The sequence below is a fragment of the Delphinapterus leucas genome, chromosome 7, assembly GCF_059928025.1.
Source record: "Delphinapterus leucas isolate spDelLeu-1000000601 "Yukka" chromosome 7, BTC_Dleu_Yukka2, whole genome shotgun sequence".
NCBI lineage: Eukaryota > Metazoa > Chordata > Mammalia > Artiodactyla > Monodontidae > Delphinapterus > Delphinapterus leucas.
In genome coordinates, this window is record NC_143135.1 from 30,178,262 (window position 1) to 30,194,241 (window position 15,980).

The window sequence follows — 15,980 nt, forward strand, 5'->3', positions numbered from 1 at the left end:
CTCTCTTAGATGAGTCTGCACAAGAGCCAGAAAAGCCGAGGGGTGAGGGGCTGAGGGAGTTAGTGGAGATACACGTCGATGCGCATGTGGCAGGCACTTGAAATTGCCTTCGAGCTTTTTGATGCCACCTTCTTCAGTTCTCTCTTTTTTCCGGTACGCGGGCCTCTCACTGTTGTGGCCTCTCCCGTTGCGGAGCACAGGCTCCGGATGCGCGGGCTTAGCGGCCATGGCCCACGGGCCCAGCCGCTCCGCAGCACGTGGGATCTTCCCGGACCGGGGCACGAACCCGTGTCCCCTGCATCGGCAGGCGGACTCTCAACCACTGCGCCACCAGGGAAACCCCAGTTCTCTCTTAAGCAGACACGTTGCTTTCATGATATCAGCCCCAGGCAGAGATGCGTCATTAAAATCAACGTGTAGAGAATGATTTCTGTTTGGGAACGAGCAAAGCTTATTTTCGTTACGACCACCCAAGGTGTAGTAGAAAAACATTGAAGCTGGACTTGGGAGCCCCGAGTTCTAATAGAAACTTTCTTCGTGACGGGAGGCAAGTCCTCCACGGCCTTTGGTTTTCTTATCGGTAGAACTGGGTGATCTGACGAAATGATATTTCTCCTTTGTTTTTCATTGTTTGTTGGTTAGTTTTTGGCCGCACCGCATGGCTTGCCGGATCTCAGTTCCCTGACCAGAGATCACACCCGGGCCAGAGCGGTGAAAGTGCTGAATCCTAACCGCTAGACCACCAACGAACTCCCTCCTGTCTTCTAATGGATTATCTCCATGGGAGGAAAGAGTCAACGGGGAGCCTCCTTGTAGCTCCCTGACTTGTTTTGTTGTTCATGCCTGGATCGCCCCTAGCTAGAAGGGCCCCCTCAGACCCCAGAAGCCACTACTGGTCCTGTCACACGTTCCTGCCATAGGGCCACGTTGCTGGCTTGAGGGAAAAAAAAGATTACTATTACCCTCGCCGTTGTTGCTTGGTAACATTTCTGCTGTTGTGTTTCCTGTGACAGCCCGAGCAGAGATCATTAAAAATTAAACTTACAAAGCTGCTCAAGTGGGAGGAAAGAGGCAAACTCGAAGCCACAGTTTCTTTTCACTTGCTCAGGAGCCACCTAATCTCGGGTTTACATGCTAAACCTTGGGGCCGAGGCTGCACAGCTCTGGTTTATATTAAGGCCCATCGAGCACACTACTGACATTAACCTGTGTCTGGTGCAGCTGGAGTTTATCACCAATACAGCAGAAACCTTGACCCTGCAGAATGGCCTGGAATTACAATCAGATGGCTGCTTTGTATCCCAGCAAAAGAAAGCCCTAAACAGTCTTGTGTCCTGTTTCTGCTTTCTCCCTACAGTTCCACCAGGTGAGAAGAGTGATGACCATCCTTTTCCTTACTATGGTTATTTCATACTTCAGTTGCATGAAGGCTGCCCCCATGAAAGAAGCCAACGTCCGAGGACAAGGCAGCTTGGCCTACCCAGGTATGCGGACCCATGGGACTCTGGAGAGCGTGAATGGGCCCAAGGCGGGTTCAAGAGGCCTGACGTCGTCGTTGGCTGACACCGTTGAACACGTGATCGAAGAGCTCTTGGACGAGGACCAGAAAGTTCGGCCCAGTGAGGAAAACAATAAGGACGCGGACATGTACACGTCCCGGGTGATGCTCAGCAGTCAAGTGCCTTTGGAGCCTCCTCTCCTCTTCCTGCTCGAGGAATACAAAAATTACCTGGATGCTGCGAACATGTCCATGAGGGTCCGGCGCCACTCGGACCCTGCCCGCCGCGGGGAGCTGAGCGTGTGCGACAGCATCAGCGAGTGGGTGACGGCGGCGGATAAAAAGACTGCAGTGGACATGTCAGGCGGGACAGTCACGGTCCTCGAAAAAGTCCCCGTCTCGAAAGGCCAACTGAAGCAGTACTTCTACGAGACCAAGTGCAATCCCATGGGTTACACAAAGGAGGGCTGCAGGGGCATAGACAAGAGGCATTGGAACTCCCAGTGCCGAACTACCCAGTCGTACGTTCGGGCCCTCACCATGGATAGCAAAAAGCGCATTGGCTGGCGGTTCATACGGATAGACACTTCCTGTGTATGTACATTGACCATTAAGAGGGGAAGATAGTGGCTTTATGTTGTATAGATTATATTGAGACAAAAATGATCTATTTGTATATATACATAACAGGGTAAATTATTCAGTTAAGAAAAAAATAATTTTATGAACTGCATGTATAAATGAAGTTTATACAGTACAGTGGTTCTGCGATCTATTTATTGGACATTTCCATGACCAGAAGGGAAACAGTCGTTTTTTGCGCACAACTTTAAAAAAGTCTGCATTACATTCCTCGATAATGTTGTGGTTTGTTGCCGTTGCCAAGAATTGAAAAAGTTAAAAAAAAAAAAGTTTAAAAAATACTACTAATAAATTGCATGCTGCTTTAATTGTGAATTGATAACAAACTGTCCTCTTTCAGAAAACAAACAAAAAAAGAAAGAAAGAAAAAAAAAAGCCTAACAAAAATTTGAACCAAAACATTCCGTTTACATTTTAGACAGTAAGTATCTTCGTTCTTGTTAGTACTCTATCTGTTTTACTGCTTTTAACTTCTGATAGCGTTGGAATTAAAACAATGTCAAGGTGCTGTTGTCATCGCTTTACTGGCTTAGGGGATGGGGGATGGGAGGGGTATATTTTTGTTTGTTTTGTGTTTTTTTTTTTGTTTTGTTTTGTTTTGTTTTTTTAGTTCCCACAGGGTGTAGGAATGGGGAAAGAATTCCTTCCATCTAGAGTCTGGTTGATAAAAGATTCATTTGTATGTTGCAGAGATGTCGGCAGTATCAATCAGATGACTGGAAAGTGAATAAAAATTAAGGCAAACGAATGACGTGCTCACTCCACTTCCCGTGACGCACCTCTTAGGCGCCTGCTCACCCTCTGGGCCTTGGTCGGGGGAAGATTCTTTGGTTGGAAAGATCTCCATTTACTCTGAGCACATTCTTTCCCCCCCACCCCCTCTGGTCCCCTCCTTGTTTTGTTTTCTCGAAGGGAGAAAAATCAGTTGCGCGCTCTGAAATATTTTACAACTGCTGCAAATGAGTAGACATGTTTTGTCACATCGTGGCACTCATATAAGCATGGAGAACAGTGATTTCTTTCTTTCTTTCTTTTTTAGATGAGAGAAAAACAAAAAATAATTCAAAAATAAAAATTCTTTTAGATGAGGGGTAAACATTTGGGTCAATCATTGTAAGGCTTAAAAAAAAATCATGGAAAGGCATATAACTGTCTTGCAAGCAAAAGGTAGAGTTCTGTACAGACCCAGAAACACCTAGATCAGAGCAGGAGTCCACACTGCCAGTGAAATGAGACTGAACAGCCTTCTGGAGGCTGTGTGGAGCTGACCTATCATTTCCAGGTGGTGCAGAAGGAATTTCTGAGTGGCCATGCTGAGGTCTAGGTGGGGTGGAGAAGGGTACTTGAGACATTCCAGAAGGGAGGCCTCTGAAGGACCCTTCAGGGGTGGCTCTGGAATGACACGCGTCAAGTTGCTTGGACCTCGCGCTTTAAGTGCCTACATTATCTAACCGTGCTAAGAGGTTCTCGCTGGAGGACCGCGCTCAAGCCGATTTACACCCTCCACCTCTGAGTAATTTTGCATAAAGCTGGATTAGCCTGGAACATTTTTGGAACTACACGATGGCATTGTGATCATGGAATGGATTCGATGAGATGGGAGACGTTTGTTACATGAGCACTTACTGCTTTGAAATTAGACTTGAGGAAACCAGGGTTTTGTCTTTTGAGAACTTTTGGTAAAGGGGAAGGGAACAGGAAAAGGCCCCAAAACTCAGGTTGGATGACCATGGCTACCAATAGAAAATCTTGTCCAGAGACAAGACTTTGGGATGGTGTCTGACCATCCAGGACACTAAAGGCTTGAAGGCGCTATGCTCGGTGGAAGAGGCCAGGACAGAGCTGACAAAGTTTTGCTCCCCGGTAAAGGCTGCAGCCACCTCCTGACCATCCTGTCTGTTCATGGAGAGGGTCCCTGCCTTACCTCTGCAATCTTGGGTTAGGAGAAGTCGAGTTGGGAGCCTGAAATAGTGGTCCTAGGTAAAATGGATTCCAGTGGAAATTAGTGCCCATCTAGCCCATCGTGTAAACCTGAAAATGTCCTGGACCGGGTCCTTGAGTATCAGAAAGCCTCAAGAAATTTGCTGCATCTTAGTAGGGTGAGGGATAAGCAAAAGAGGCTGTCCATCATGACCCAGGGAATGAAGATACCATCAGCAAATAATGTCTACTTGTTCAGTCTTTCATTTAGAACGAGGCTATCTTTTACGGTACCATCCTGAATACCTGTCTTTAAAAGAAGGAATAACTTACGTAGTATAGGTTTGTTTTGTGCTGTTTGAAACTACTATCTTTGTAATTATCTTTAACATGTAATGAATACTCGGAATATCTGCTGTCTGATCAATTTTCACAGCCTCCTTTCAAGGGACAAAATTCTAAAACAAAACAAAAAAGTCCCCATCACAGTCTCAAAGTGTACTGTAAAGGCCGGATCTCTTAAGTGGCCGAGTAGGAGGCATTCAGCAATGATGCGGTCGGTGGCCGTCTCTTATTCAATAAGCTACATCACAGTCACATGCTTGGTGGTTTACGTTGACTTAAGGTCGATTTTGTTAAAATCTTTCTCTGTTGCTGTTCATTTTTGTTCCATTTTGTTTGGTTTTGTTTTTTTAAAGTCTTGCTGTGGTCTCTTTGTGGCAGAAGTGTTTCATGCATGGCAGCAGGTCTGTTGCTTTTTTATGGTGATTCCCATTGACAATGTAAATGTCTGTGGCCTTGTTCTCTCTATGGTAAAGATATTATTCACCATGTAAAACAAACAAAAAATATTTATTGTATTTTAGTATATTTATATAATTATGTTCTTGAAAAAATTGGCATTAAAAATCGCATCAGAAGCCTATTGTAAATACAAGTTCTATTTAAGTGTGCTAATTAACATATAATATATGTTTTAAATATAGAATTTTTAATGTTTTTAAATATATTTTCAAAGTACATAAAATCTGGGGGTTCTGGGTTTTATTCTCTTCACTGTAAAACAAACATGACAACGTGTTTTGTTATAAATACGTGTGTTCCTTGCTTTAAGACCAACCTGACTAGTTTTAGCAATTGCACAGCCCTCCAGAGAGGATGCTTATTTCAGAGCATGGGAGACCAATCCTGCAGTCTGTGAGCTTTCAAGAAGCTCTAGGATTGGGCCTGTCTTCCACAGTGGAAAACGGGAGTGTCATTTTCTAGGACACTTGAAAGTTTTCCCCTTTGAAGTGATATACTTTCATCAAATACCAAGCCATGTATCCTAGCAACATCAGGATCCGTGAATTAGGGCTGGCTGGCTCTATTTGATTATAAAATAACTGTTAAAAAAAAAATCAAAGTAGGTTTACTTAGGGATAATGAGGATAAATTGGCCCAAATTTAGAAAGTCAATGACTGAAAAAAACATAGAAATTCAATATTTAGAGGCAGGTCATGTACCCTCCATTTGGAAATGGTGCCATTTGCATTATGTGCTCGTATCCGTTGCACTGATTTAATTTTTGTACGTGGAACACGCAGATTTTATATCACAGTACCCACGAGCTAACAGATTGCTAGGATTTCTAAAAAGATTTGCCTCTTTCATGGCTGCCAAGCTGCTGGGTAATTTAGTTAAAGTGTTTGAAGTTATCGCTAAATCTTAGGGAAATAAATGGAAGGATTTTAAATGAGAGAAAGGGCCATTAAGGAAAAAAAGCATCTGTTCCTACTCTTCAGACTCCCCATTTGAACACTGACAACCCATCCCAGAACGTGGTGAACTATATCTGTGCAATGTATCATTTCTATTTCAAACATACACACACATGGTTTCCTCTTGTATTGTCTTATAAATAAGGATCAAGAAAGTCATAACAAACATAGATTTGTGGGTATGGAAGGAAGGGCAGATCGGATGAGAGGAATTCCTCCGTCCTAATCTGCCCAGTGAGTTCGCAAAGTACTCCAAATCCTAGGAGAAGTCCCGACGGTCAGTGAAGACAGCAATGGGCTGCCAGTGAGCCAGCGAGCCCAGCAATGAATTAGAACTTTAGGAAACTTCAGGCTTAACCAATTTTCACAGTCGAGGAAGACTAAAAGGTTTTTGAACCTTGAGTAAAAAGAAGTGAGAATTCAATGTGTCATTCAAACTCCTTAAAGTTAAAGGAGTTTGGTAAACATGACAGGAAGTTTTCATCAGAAGATGAGGTCAGAGAAACAAGCAAACAAAAGATGGAGACATCTCCTGAATTAACCAGCTTGAACTTAACAGGACTAGTCAATTTGTACTCTAGTCATTGGGTAAGCGGTTAAACCTCTTTCATTATGAAGATGCTTGGAAATAAGCCAGATCATTGCTATTGTTTTTCACCTTATTCATAAGCCTCTGTGGTCATTAGCAGTGGCTCTGAAGTCTTTTTATTAGCTATACTGATTCTGTGAATACTGTCACAGTTCTGAGTGAGAATCTGAACTAATTCGTAGAATGGATCAGTGTTACATTTTCCCTGATTCATTTAAGAGGTTACTAGACTCTGGATAAAATGTCAGACACCTTATGAACTGCAACAGAAGCCTTCATGCCTGGCCGCAGCTCAGCCAGCACCCTAGCAGCGTTAGGGCTTAGGCCTAATTAAAACATACATGTCTCCTCCATGTTCTCACGTTACGCCTGTTCTATAAGACAGTTAAAGTGGAAGTGGCCATTGGTAAGCCATCACGATGGTAAGCCATTGTTAAGTAAAGGATGCTGACAATTGGGATAAGGAACAATTTATCTACGTAATGTAGGTAGATAAATTATTTAGCTTGGAAAGAGTGACCCACAGATTTGATCCAGCCTTAAAATGTTGAACAGCAAAATTAGTGATGGAATCTGGGCTTCTTTTTTTATTCTTTTTTTAGCTGCGGGTTGTTTTAACTTGTTTTAAAGGTTGGGTGGGGGCTTCCCTCGTGGCGCAGTGGTTGAGGGTCCGCCTGCCGATGCAGGGGACGTGGGTTCGTGCCCCGGTCCGGGAAGATCCCACGTGCCACGGAGTGGCTGGGCCCGTGAGCCATGGCCGCTGAGCCTGCGTGTCCGGAGCCTGTGCTCCGCAATGGGAAAGGCCACAACAGTGAGAGGCCTGCGTACAGCAAAAAAAAAAAGGTTGGATGGTTGGTTTGGGGGGAGAAATTAATTGGGAATCTGACTGTTGTTGGTTACAATAAGCTAACTGGTGGTTGGTGCTGTGAACTCCCCACCTAAGAGCCAAATTCAGTGGCTAGAGTAGGTGCAGCCACTCCAAACCAGCCAGGCTTTGTGTACATTCCAGCTAATAAATACCCGGCCCACAACTCTATCCCCTATTCCTTTAATTCTAGCCACCCTTTAATTCTTTGTAGGGAAAAAAAAGGCAACCTCCTTGCGTTTTGATATGTGAGTAGAAGCAGTAAATTGCCTGAAGAATATATTTAAATAGTAGAAGAATATTGTGGCCTTACCCATGATATTCCTCATTAAGAAAAAGAGCCATTTATGTCGCACTCTCTACAGGATTTCCATAGGCCTTTACCTCAATCCCTTGAATTAGTTGCTAGGCACAAAATACTAGATCAGGAGCTCCCCGACCTGACATTTGCTTTTCTGAAAAGCAACAACCCTGTATGCTTGGTGATGTCAGTAGCATGGACTCGTAAAAGCTAGTCTTCCAATTCATTAAATCTTATCCCACCCCCAACACACATGCAAAATAAACAAATAGGACCTGTGCATTCTTTGTATATTTAAGTGCGAGCTGCTGATTTTTTATATGTGGCAAAACAGAAGTACTTTTCCTTTGCAAAAATAAGCCCTTCTGCCCTAAAATACCCCACACAGAACACTGTAATTAATGACGGTATTAATAATCATAAGCCTGTAAGTGACAAGAAAAAGTGTTGGTTGAAAGACTGAGCTTGGGGTGTATGTTCTGCATTTAGGAGTCGTCACAAGGATGCTTCTGCAGCACTGCACTTTGGTACTGTATGCTGTTCAAATGGTTCCTTAGAAACCAGGAGCTGCTCTGTGTAGAATGGCTGAACCCAGGGGAAATATTTTCGTCTAGCTTAAGTGCTCACATTTTGGAAAAATCCATATCGAGTACTGAGGTACACATTCAAATTAATTTAGTCTACATTCTCCATTGAGCCTTAACATGAAAAAATAATCATAATGGTTTCCAAACTCGAATTTGGCGCGTATCAAGGGGGGGAAGAGGAAAAAGACACAAAACAAAATAGAAACGCTCCAAACATCAGAGACCTTCTCCAAAAGGTACCAATAGCGTTTACTTGGAGATGGTACCACCTGCCCATGCATCTGATTGGACTAAGCAGTGGTCCTCGAGGGATGCTCTCCAGTCAGCAGCAACGGCATCTCCAGGAACTTGTTAGAAATGTACATTCTCAGGCCCCACCCTAGACCTACTGAATCAGATGCTCTGGGGGAGGGGCCCGCAATCAGTGTTTTTAACAAGCCCTCCGGGTGATACTCATGAATCCCTGGACTAGGGGGAGTAGACAGTCTGCCACATATTCTTCTAGACAGCAGGAAGACAGCACAGCCCAAGAAATTGGATCTGTGAGTTCCAATCCCAGCCATGCCACCACCTCTTTCCAGGACCCTGGAAACATCATTCAAACCATCCAGATTTTCATTTCCTAAAAAACACAAGAGCAGTGGGTGCTCCCAGGTGGAGCAATGCTCAGTGATGGGAGACTGCAATGATTTAAAAAGCAAGCATGAAGATGTGTGCTGGGAAAGCTCACTGCAGTTGATAGTCAATATTTTTTTTCTTTTTTTTTCCAAAGCTATAGCAGTAGTGGATAGAGGACCCAGAGCATGTAGTTGTTTGTAACACATTTGGAATGACCGCAAGAAATGAGAAGCAACATGCAGCAAATTAATAAGAAAAAGATTATTCCATCTGGGGAGCTGGTCTCTGCATCTGCCAGCATGGCCCCCTCTTCGTGAAACAGAGCTCTATTAGTCACACATTAAATAAGCTTCCTGAATTAATCAGCTATTAACGTCCAGCTGAGGAGTCCTAGGTTCACCCCTCCAGAAAGACCAGATTGCAAATGCAAAGGGCTTCTCCAGCCTCGGTGGCAAACCTTTTCCTGATCGTAGGAACTATTTCTGGAAAGGAGGACGGGAGAATAATCTATTTGCACCTCCACCCCATCTGTGTGAGTGTGTGTGTATCTGTGTGTGCGTATTCCTGCACATGGTAGACACTGCAAACTGCATTTGAAGATTCTCTGTTTAGGAGCTGGGGTGGAGGGTGTCCAAATACGTTACCCATCTATTGGACAACATGGAAACCTGAATTCTGACAAGCCTACCTTAGGAACCAGGAGTCCTGGTGGTTCAGTCTTTAACTAGGATGGCCAAAGCCATTTCTGGTCTCTGGACCTCCAAGCCCTCATCTATTGTAGGAAAAGACTGAACTGGATGGTCTTGGAGGTAAATTCCAGCCCTAAGAGTCTATCATTCCATTCTTCCTACTTCATCATTTGTGGTAAAAGAGGTTAAAAGAGGTTTCTGAAGCTCTTAAAGGTTGGGGAACATTATGAAAGTTCACGGCCCATCCCCTGGATCCCTCCACGCTTACTGCTTGGCACTTATCACAAGATTGAAATCAGGAGGTACTTGTGTCAAAATGGGAGTTGAGGAAGGGGGGAAATGCCCCAAGGAAGCTTTTCACTTCATATATAAAATGAAAATGTTACCAACTGTTTGACAATCAGGCAGAAAATGCCTTGGAAGAGGAGCCCAAATATTCTGCAAGGTGCAAACATTTTCTGCCTGGCTCTATACTTGCTTTCAAAGCCAGACAATATTTGCCTGTGTTTTATGTCACTCCATGACAGAAATGGTGCCCGACAAACAGAGATCTGGTATGTTTTGCTGAGGTGAGGTCAGGAAACCCTGGATCAAACTGCAGGATTTGCATCCTGTAAAGTCACCGTTTATAGAACCCTCCAAAGCAGAAGGGACTTGCCTCTCAGTTCCTTTGGGTTTATAGCTTCACCAGGGTCATGGAGCTCTCAGCCTGCTCCTCTGCTACCCCCGGCACTCTAGGTATAGCCTCTTTCTGGAGACAATGGCCTTGAAGACAATGGTGTCACGTGATGAATCATGGCAACACCACACCCAATAGACTTCTTCACAGCAAACCTTCAGGGAAGGTCATTCTGAGTAGAACTTTGGCTAGCTTAGGAGACAAGCCTCGCGGGTTAGGCAGAGTCTGGAATTCCTCATTCCAGCTACCCAACTTTGGCTTATTCCTGGGCCAGAATCCTTTGGGCCTGAATCTCTGAAAACCTATATTTTCTTTCTAGTGCCATCTATGTCTGCTCCTCGTTCATGCTGATCTTCCCTTCCTGGCAACCTCAGGACTCTATTTATTCTGGGATCCGACTTCTCACCCCTCAGAGTACAGGACCATAGATTTTGGAGCCTGAGGGTTGGGGGTCTGAATTTCAGCTCTGACACTAGAGCTGTGTGTCTGTGGGCAAGTTACTTAACTTCTCTGTGCTCCAATTTCCTCACTTGTAAAGGGCAGGTAAAAATACTACCGCTTACCTCATAGGATTTTGTGAAAAGCAAATGGGTCAATGCACATAAAGCACTTAGAAAAAGGATGGTCCCATGGAAGTGTCAAACGCTTACTCTGTTGACTGCGGATGAGCTGGGCTCACCTAGAGCAGATATCAGAGACTGTTCTCTTATATTCTCTGACTCCTAGAGAGGATCCTATTTCATGTGTTTCATTAAGCATCCAAGGCCACTTGTCTTTTCTGGAAGACTCAGGGAGTCAACTCTTGTGTATCCCATAGCAATATATTCCTTGGCAGTTAAACTGTGGCCAATACACACACTTAGGCAAATGGAGAAGGAGATACACTACAATCAAAGGCATCTTTCTGGATTGTACAATCCAAATGAAGCCCATTATCCTTTAAGTGTCCATCCCAGCTGAATGGAAAAGACTGAAGCCAGGGTGAAATGGATGAACTCACAGAGTCAGAAAGAAAAACAAGGCGCCACAGCCATACTTCTAAAAATAGCTGTGGCCCATCAGGAAGATCCCACCTCACCGCTGAGCCATCCAGCCCTTCACACAATAAGAATGACCAGTGCTCACTGTGAGCAGGCAGTGTCCGAGGCACCTCGTGCAGACGTGCTCACTTAATTCTCTCAAGAGTCCATAGACTAGGTGGTAGGATTAGGACTCCCATTTTAGAGATGAGGACACTAGGACACAGAGAGTTCAATTAAGTTGCCAAAGATCACTGGTGAGTAGCAGAGCAGGACCTGGAGTCCAGGCAACCTGGATCTGGGGCCACTCTGTTAACCCCTGCAAAATAGAAACAGTGTAAGAGCATTGGGAAAATATAGAAACAAAAAAAATGGAGGGAGCTACGTATCTAAGAAGAGTTGGACCTCCATCAAGCAGGTGGAGCGCTAGTGGTGCTTATAGTTTTTAGCTTTCGAGAGAACACTGGCTTGCTCTTTTAAGGGTTAACGTGCCAAGGGGGTCAAATTGTGTGCGGGCCCTTCCAAAAGTGGACGCAACTCTGTGCTGGGCAATCTGAGGGCAGGGTTTCTAGAGCTTTGTGTCAGCTGTCTCCAATACCTGGAAATGAGGCAGCTGTCACCCAGTCTACCTCATAGCAGCTCGGAAGGGCTTCCTGTGAGCAGCCAGGATTGGGTAGACAGGCAGAGTGTTCTGGAACCACTTGCTAAGCTCAGGAATGCCCAATCCTCCCTAGGTCAAAAACGTACAAAGCTGTTTTGTGTTTGGGCTTGGTGGAGGAGAGAAAGTGCAGTGATCCTGGCCCTGCTGGGTTGGCATCAGGAGCAGAGCAGCACATGAGCCATCTCTCCCCTACTCTTCCATGTAGGGCAGACATTGCTAACAAGTCCTAGCTGAGCTTAGCTGCAGTCTCAGAACCGTCTTTAAGGCTGTGCTCTGACCCAGGAGATGAACACAGTTTGCTGTCCTGATTCCCCCAGTTTCTCAAGATCAGATCCTATAGGTGATGGGATCGATCTGGCAGCAAAGTCAAGGTGCTGAGGACTGGATATGCCCATCAGGTTGGAGCAGAATTTGGGTGTGAAAGGGCAAAGCATGTTCTACAGACATGTGAACATGAGAGTGAATTCCATGGCTTCAGACAGATGATCCACTGTGAGAAGCCCAGTAAGGAATGATTACCCTAGGAACTGATTGAACATGGGGAAGAGTTTGACATAGGCAATAATATTAGTACCAGATGCCATGCTATTGTACCTATTTTGTACCAGATGCCATGTACCACATGCCGTGCTAGATCCTTTGCATGCTATTTAAAATACACGTCAACTCTGTGATACATATAACTTTAGAGACAAGGAAACTGACAACAGACAGCCTAAATAACTTGCCCCAAGGTCACACAGTTAATAAATGATAAAGTCAGATTTGAAGCCACATCTATAGAATCTCAAGACCCCCAATTGTTTTCAAATCAGCATTGTTTCATTTCCTTTCATTGTTAGTACGTTACCTACAATTCTTCATAAGTTTGCTGTTGCCTCTGCTAATAATCTCTTGGCATGCTCACTATAACCCTGGCATTTTTCTCCCCCCCCACCGCAGCTTTATTAAGATATAATTGACATATAACGTTGTGTAAGTTTAAGTACCATGTGTTGCTTTGATACACTTATATATTGCAAAATGATCACCACCATAATGCTAACTAACACCTGCATCACATCACATAATTACTGTTCTTTTTTGTGGTGAGACCATTAAAGATCTATTCTCTTAGTAACTTTCAAGTGTACAATACAGTATTGTTAACTATAAGCACCATGCTGTACGTTAGAGTCCCCAGAACGTATTCGTCTTATAGCTGAAGTTTGTATCCTTTGACCAAAATCTCCCCATTTGCCCCACCCCCAGCCCCTGATAGCCATCATTCTAGTCTCTATTTCTATAAGTTCACTTTTTAAATTTTTATTGTTTTATTGAAGTATAGTTGATTTAAAATGTTGTGCTAATTTCTGCTGTACAGCAAAGTGATTCAGTTATATATATAGAAAGAGATATATATAGATATATATATACTTTTTAATATTCTTTTCTATTATGGTTTATCATAGGATATTGAATATAGTTTCCTGTGCTATACAGTAGGACCTTGTTGTTTATCCATTCTATATATAAAGGCTTACATCTGCTAATCCCAACCTCCCACTCCATCCCTCCCCCAGGCCCCTCCCCACTTGGCAACCACAAGTCTGTTCTCTATGTCCGAAACAGAGTCTGTTTCTGTTTCCAAGATAGGTTCATTTGTGTCATATTTTGGATTCCACATATAAGAGATATCATATGGTATTTGTCTTTCTCTTTCTGACTTACTTCACTTAGTATGATAATCTCTACTTGCATCCATGTTGCTGCAAATGGCATTATTTCATTCTTTTTTATGGCTAAGTAATATACCATTGTATATATGTGCCACACCTTCTTTATCCATTCATCTGTCAATGGACATTTAGGTTGCTTCCATGTCTTGGCTATTGTAAATGGTGCTGCTGTGAACATAGGGGTGCATGTATCTTTTTGAATTATAATTTCGCCTGGATGTATGCCCAAGAGTGGGATTGCTGGATCATATGGTAGTTCTAGTTTTAGTTTTCTGAGGAACCTCCATACTGTTTCCATAGTGGCTGCATCAACTTACATTCCCACCAACAGCATAGGAGGGTTCTCTTTTCTCCTCACCCTCTCCAGCATTTGTTATTTGTAGGCTGTTTAATGAAGGACATTCTGACTGGTGTGAGGTGGTACCTCGTTGTAGTTTTGATTTGCATTTCTCTGATAATTAGAGCTGTTGAGCAATTTTTCCATGTGCTTATTGGCCATCTGTATGACTTCTTTGGAGAAATGTCTCTTTAGGTCTTCTGCCCATTTTTCAGTTGGGTTGTTTGTTTTTTTATTGTTGAGTTGTACGAGCTGTTTGTATATTTTGGAAATTAAGCCCTTGTTGGTTGCATCATTTGCAAATATTTTCTCCCATTCTATAGGTTGTCTTTTTGTTTTGTTTATGGTTTCTTTTGCTGTGCCAAAGCTTGTAAGTTTGATTAGGTCCCATGTGTTTATTTTTGTTTTTGTTTCTATTACCTTGGGAGACTGACATAAGAAAACATTGGTATGACTTAAGGTTCAGCTTTTTTAGATTCTACATATAAATGAGATCATACAGTATTTGTCTTTCTCTGTCTGACTTATTTCACTTAGCATAATACCCACATGGTCCATCCACATTGTTGCAAATGCCAAGGCCCCCAATCTTAATCACCAGACCAGTGGCTCTTGATCATGATCTATACATCTGAATCACTTAGGGAATGTTTTAAAAATACATATGCCCAGGCCCCACCCCAGATGAGTTAAATCAGAATCTCTGGGAGTGGGACCCAGGCATCTGTATTAAAATTCCCCAGTGGTTCTGTTGACCAGCCAGGGTAGAACCACTGCCCTAGACTCCTCTTCCTCTGGGTAAGCATGGTCAGAAATATCAGAGAATTCTGGTCCTAACCCAGTGGCTAGGACTTGGGCATTGTAGTTTAATGTCTGGGGATTAACGAACTAGACCCTAGACCTAGGGGAAATCAAATAGAGTAGAAGACTTACCATGGAACAAAGAACAATTCTAGATATGAAAATCAACATTCAGAGTCAGGATGGGATGACCAGATAGCTCAGTTAAACACTGAATCCCGAACTAGGGTCCTCAAACTCCTTCAGATTCACTGTGATCAAGAACAGGAGAAGCACAAACTCTACAGGAGGGCTGAGCCTGCAGGTGAGGGTCAAGTGGCAGCAGTGCAGAGAAAAAAGCTCCACTCGCCAGAAGGCAGGCAGGTCATCACCTGTCCCACCTCTGAGCAGGCTGCTCTGAGCCAGAGACAAACCTGCACACGTCATTTCACTAAAGCTTGTCTTATTCTGCTGGACTCCAAAGGAATTTATAAAGTTCAAGCAAAAAGAAGATTTGATTGTTTGGAATGTCTTCTCTGTTTTCAGAGTGACCATTAGGTTAGCATTTGGCTTTGTCTTTTGCCCCTTCTAATTTTTCTGTCTCCCCCCACCCCTACCTCAAACTGCCAAGCCGTCAGTTTGATTGACACTTAGTAGGAAAAAACATCTCTATGTCTCTTGGCCCCTTCCTGGAGGGCTTCTTTGAGCAGCAGGGCAGGAGATGCCCAGCTTAGCCAGGCCACGGGGCTCATTGGAACCGGCGAATGCTCTGTGTCAGCAGGCAGCAGGGTCAGCTGGTGAGAGGGTAAAAGTGGGCAAGCGCCTGGCTTCTTCCCCGTGTTTTTCAGAACAGGAATCTGAGTCCCTGGAATCACTAGCCTGTGGGACCAGAAGCTATTTTGAGCCTTCTCTCATCCAGTGGAAAGTTAGGGGTGGTGTCATCTGAAACTGCCAAAGAATATCCGATTTCACCCTTATCCGGGACATGTCCCTAGAGGAAATGGAAGCAATGTCAGAGAGACCAAACACCTGTGTCGGAACATCCCTTTGTTTTCACTTGTGTGCCCTTTTTTCTCATCCGTTCCTTCCATTTTCACCTCACCCTTTCCACTACCCTAGTTCAGGTCTTCGTTACTTCTTGCCTGGCCTCTCATGATAGTCTTCTGGTGGGTTCTCTACCTCCAATCTGTTACCCCCACCACAATCTATCCTCTCGTGATAGCAGAAGGATCTCCCTGAAGATTCGATGGAAATCATGTGAAAATGCTTTGTAACACAGTATACAAATGGCAACGCCCATCAACTGACTTGGCAGG

General features: G+C 43.9%; 1 protein-coding gene across 1 annotated transcript; it reads left to right on the forward strand.

Moving 5' to 3' along the window:
• Window positions 1-1,045: 1,045 nt before the first annotated feature.
• Window positions 1,046-2,125, forward strand: BDNF (brain derived neurotrophic factor). Its single transcript, XM_089915025.1, has one exon. It carries the CDS (start codon window positions 1,379-1,381, stop codon window positions 2,123-2,125), a length of 747 nt encoding a protein of 248 aa, XP_089771151.1. The 5' UTR covers window positions 1,046-1,378.
• The last annotated feature ends 13,855 nt before the right edge of the window (window positions 2,126-15,980 follow it).

What these genes read in the sequence shown, in the direction of transcription:
- BDNF (XM_089915025.1), top strand. Translation starts at nt 1,379, where the DNA reads ATGACCATCCTTTTCCTTACTATGGTTATTTCATACTTCAGTTGCATG.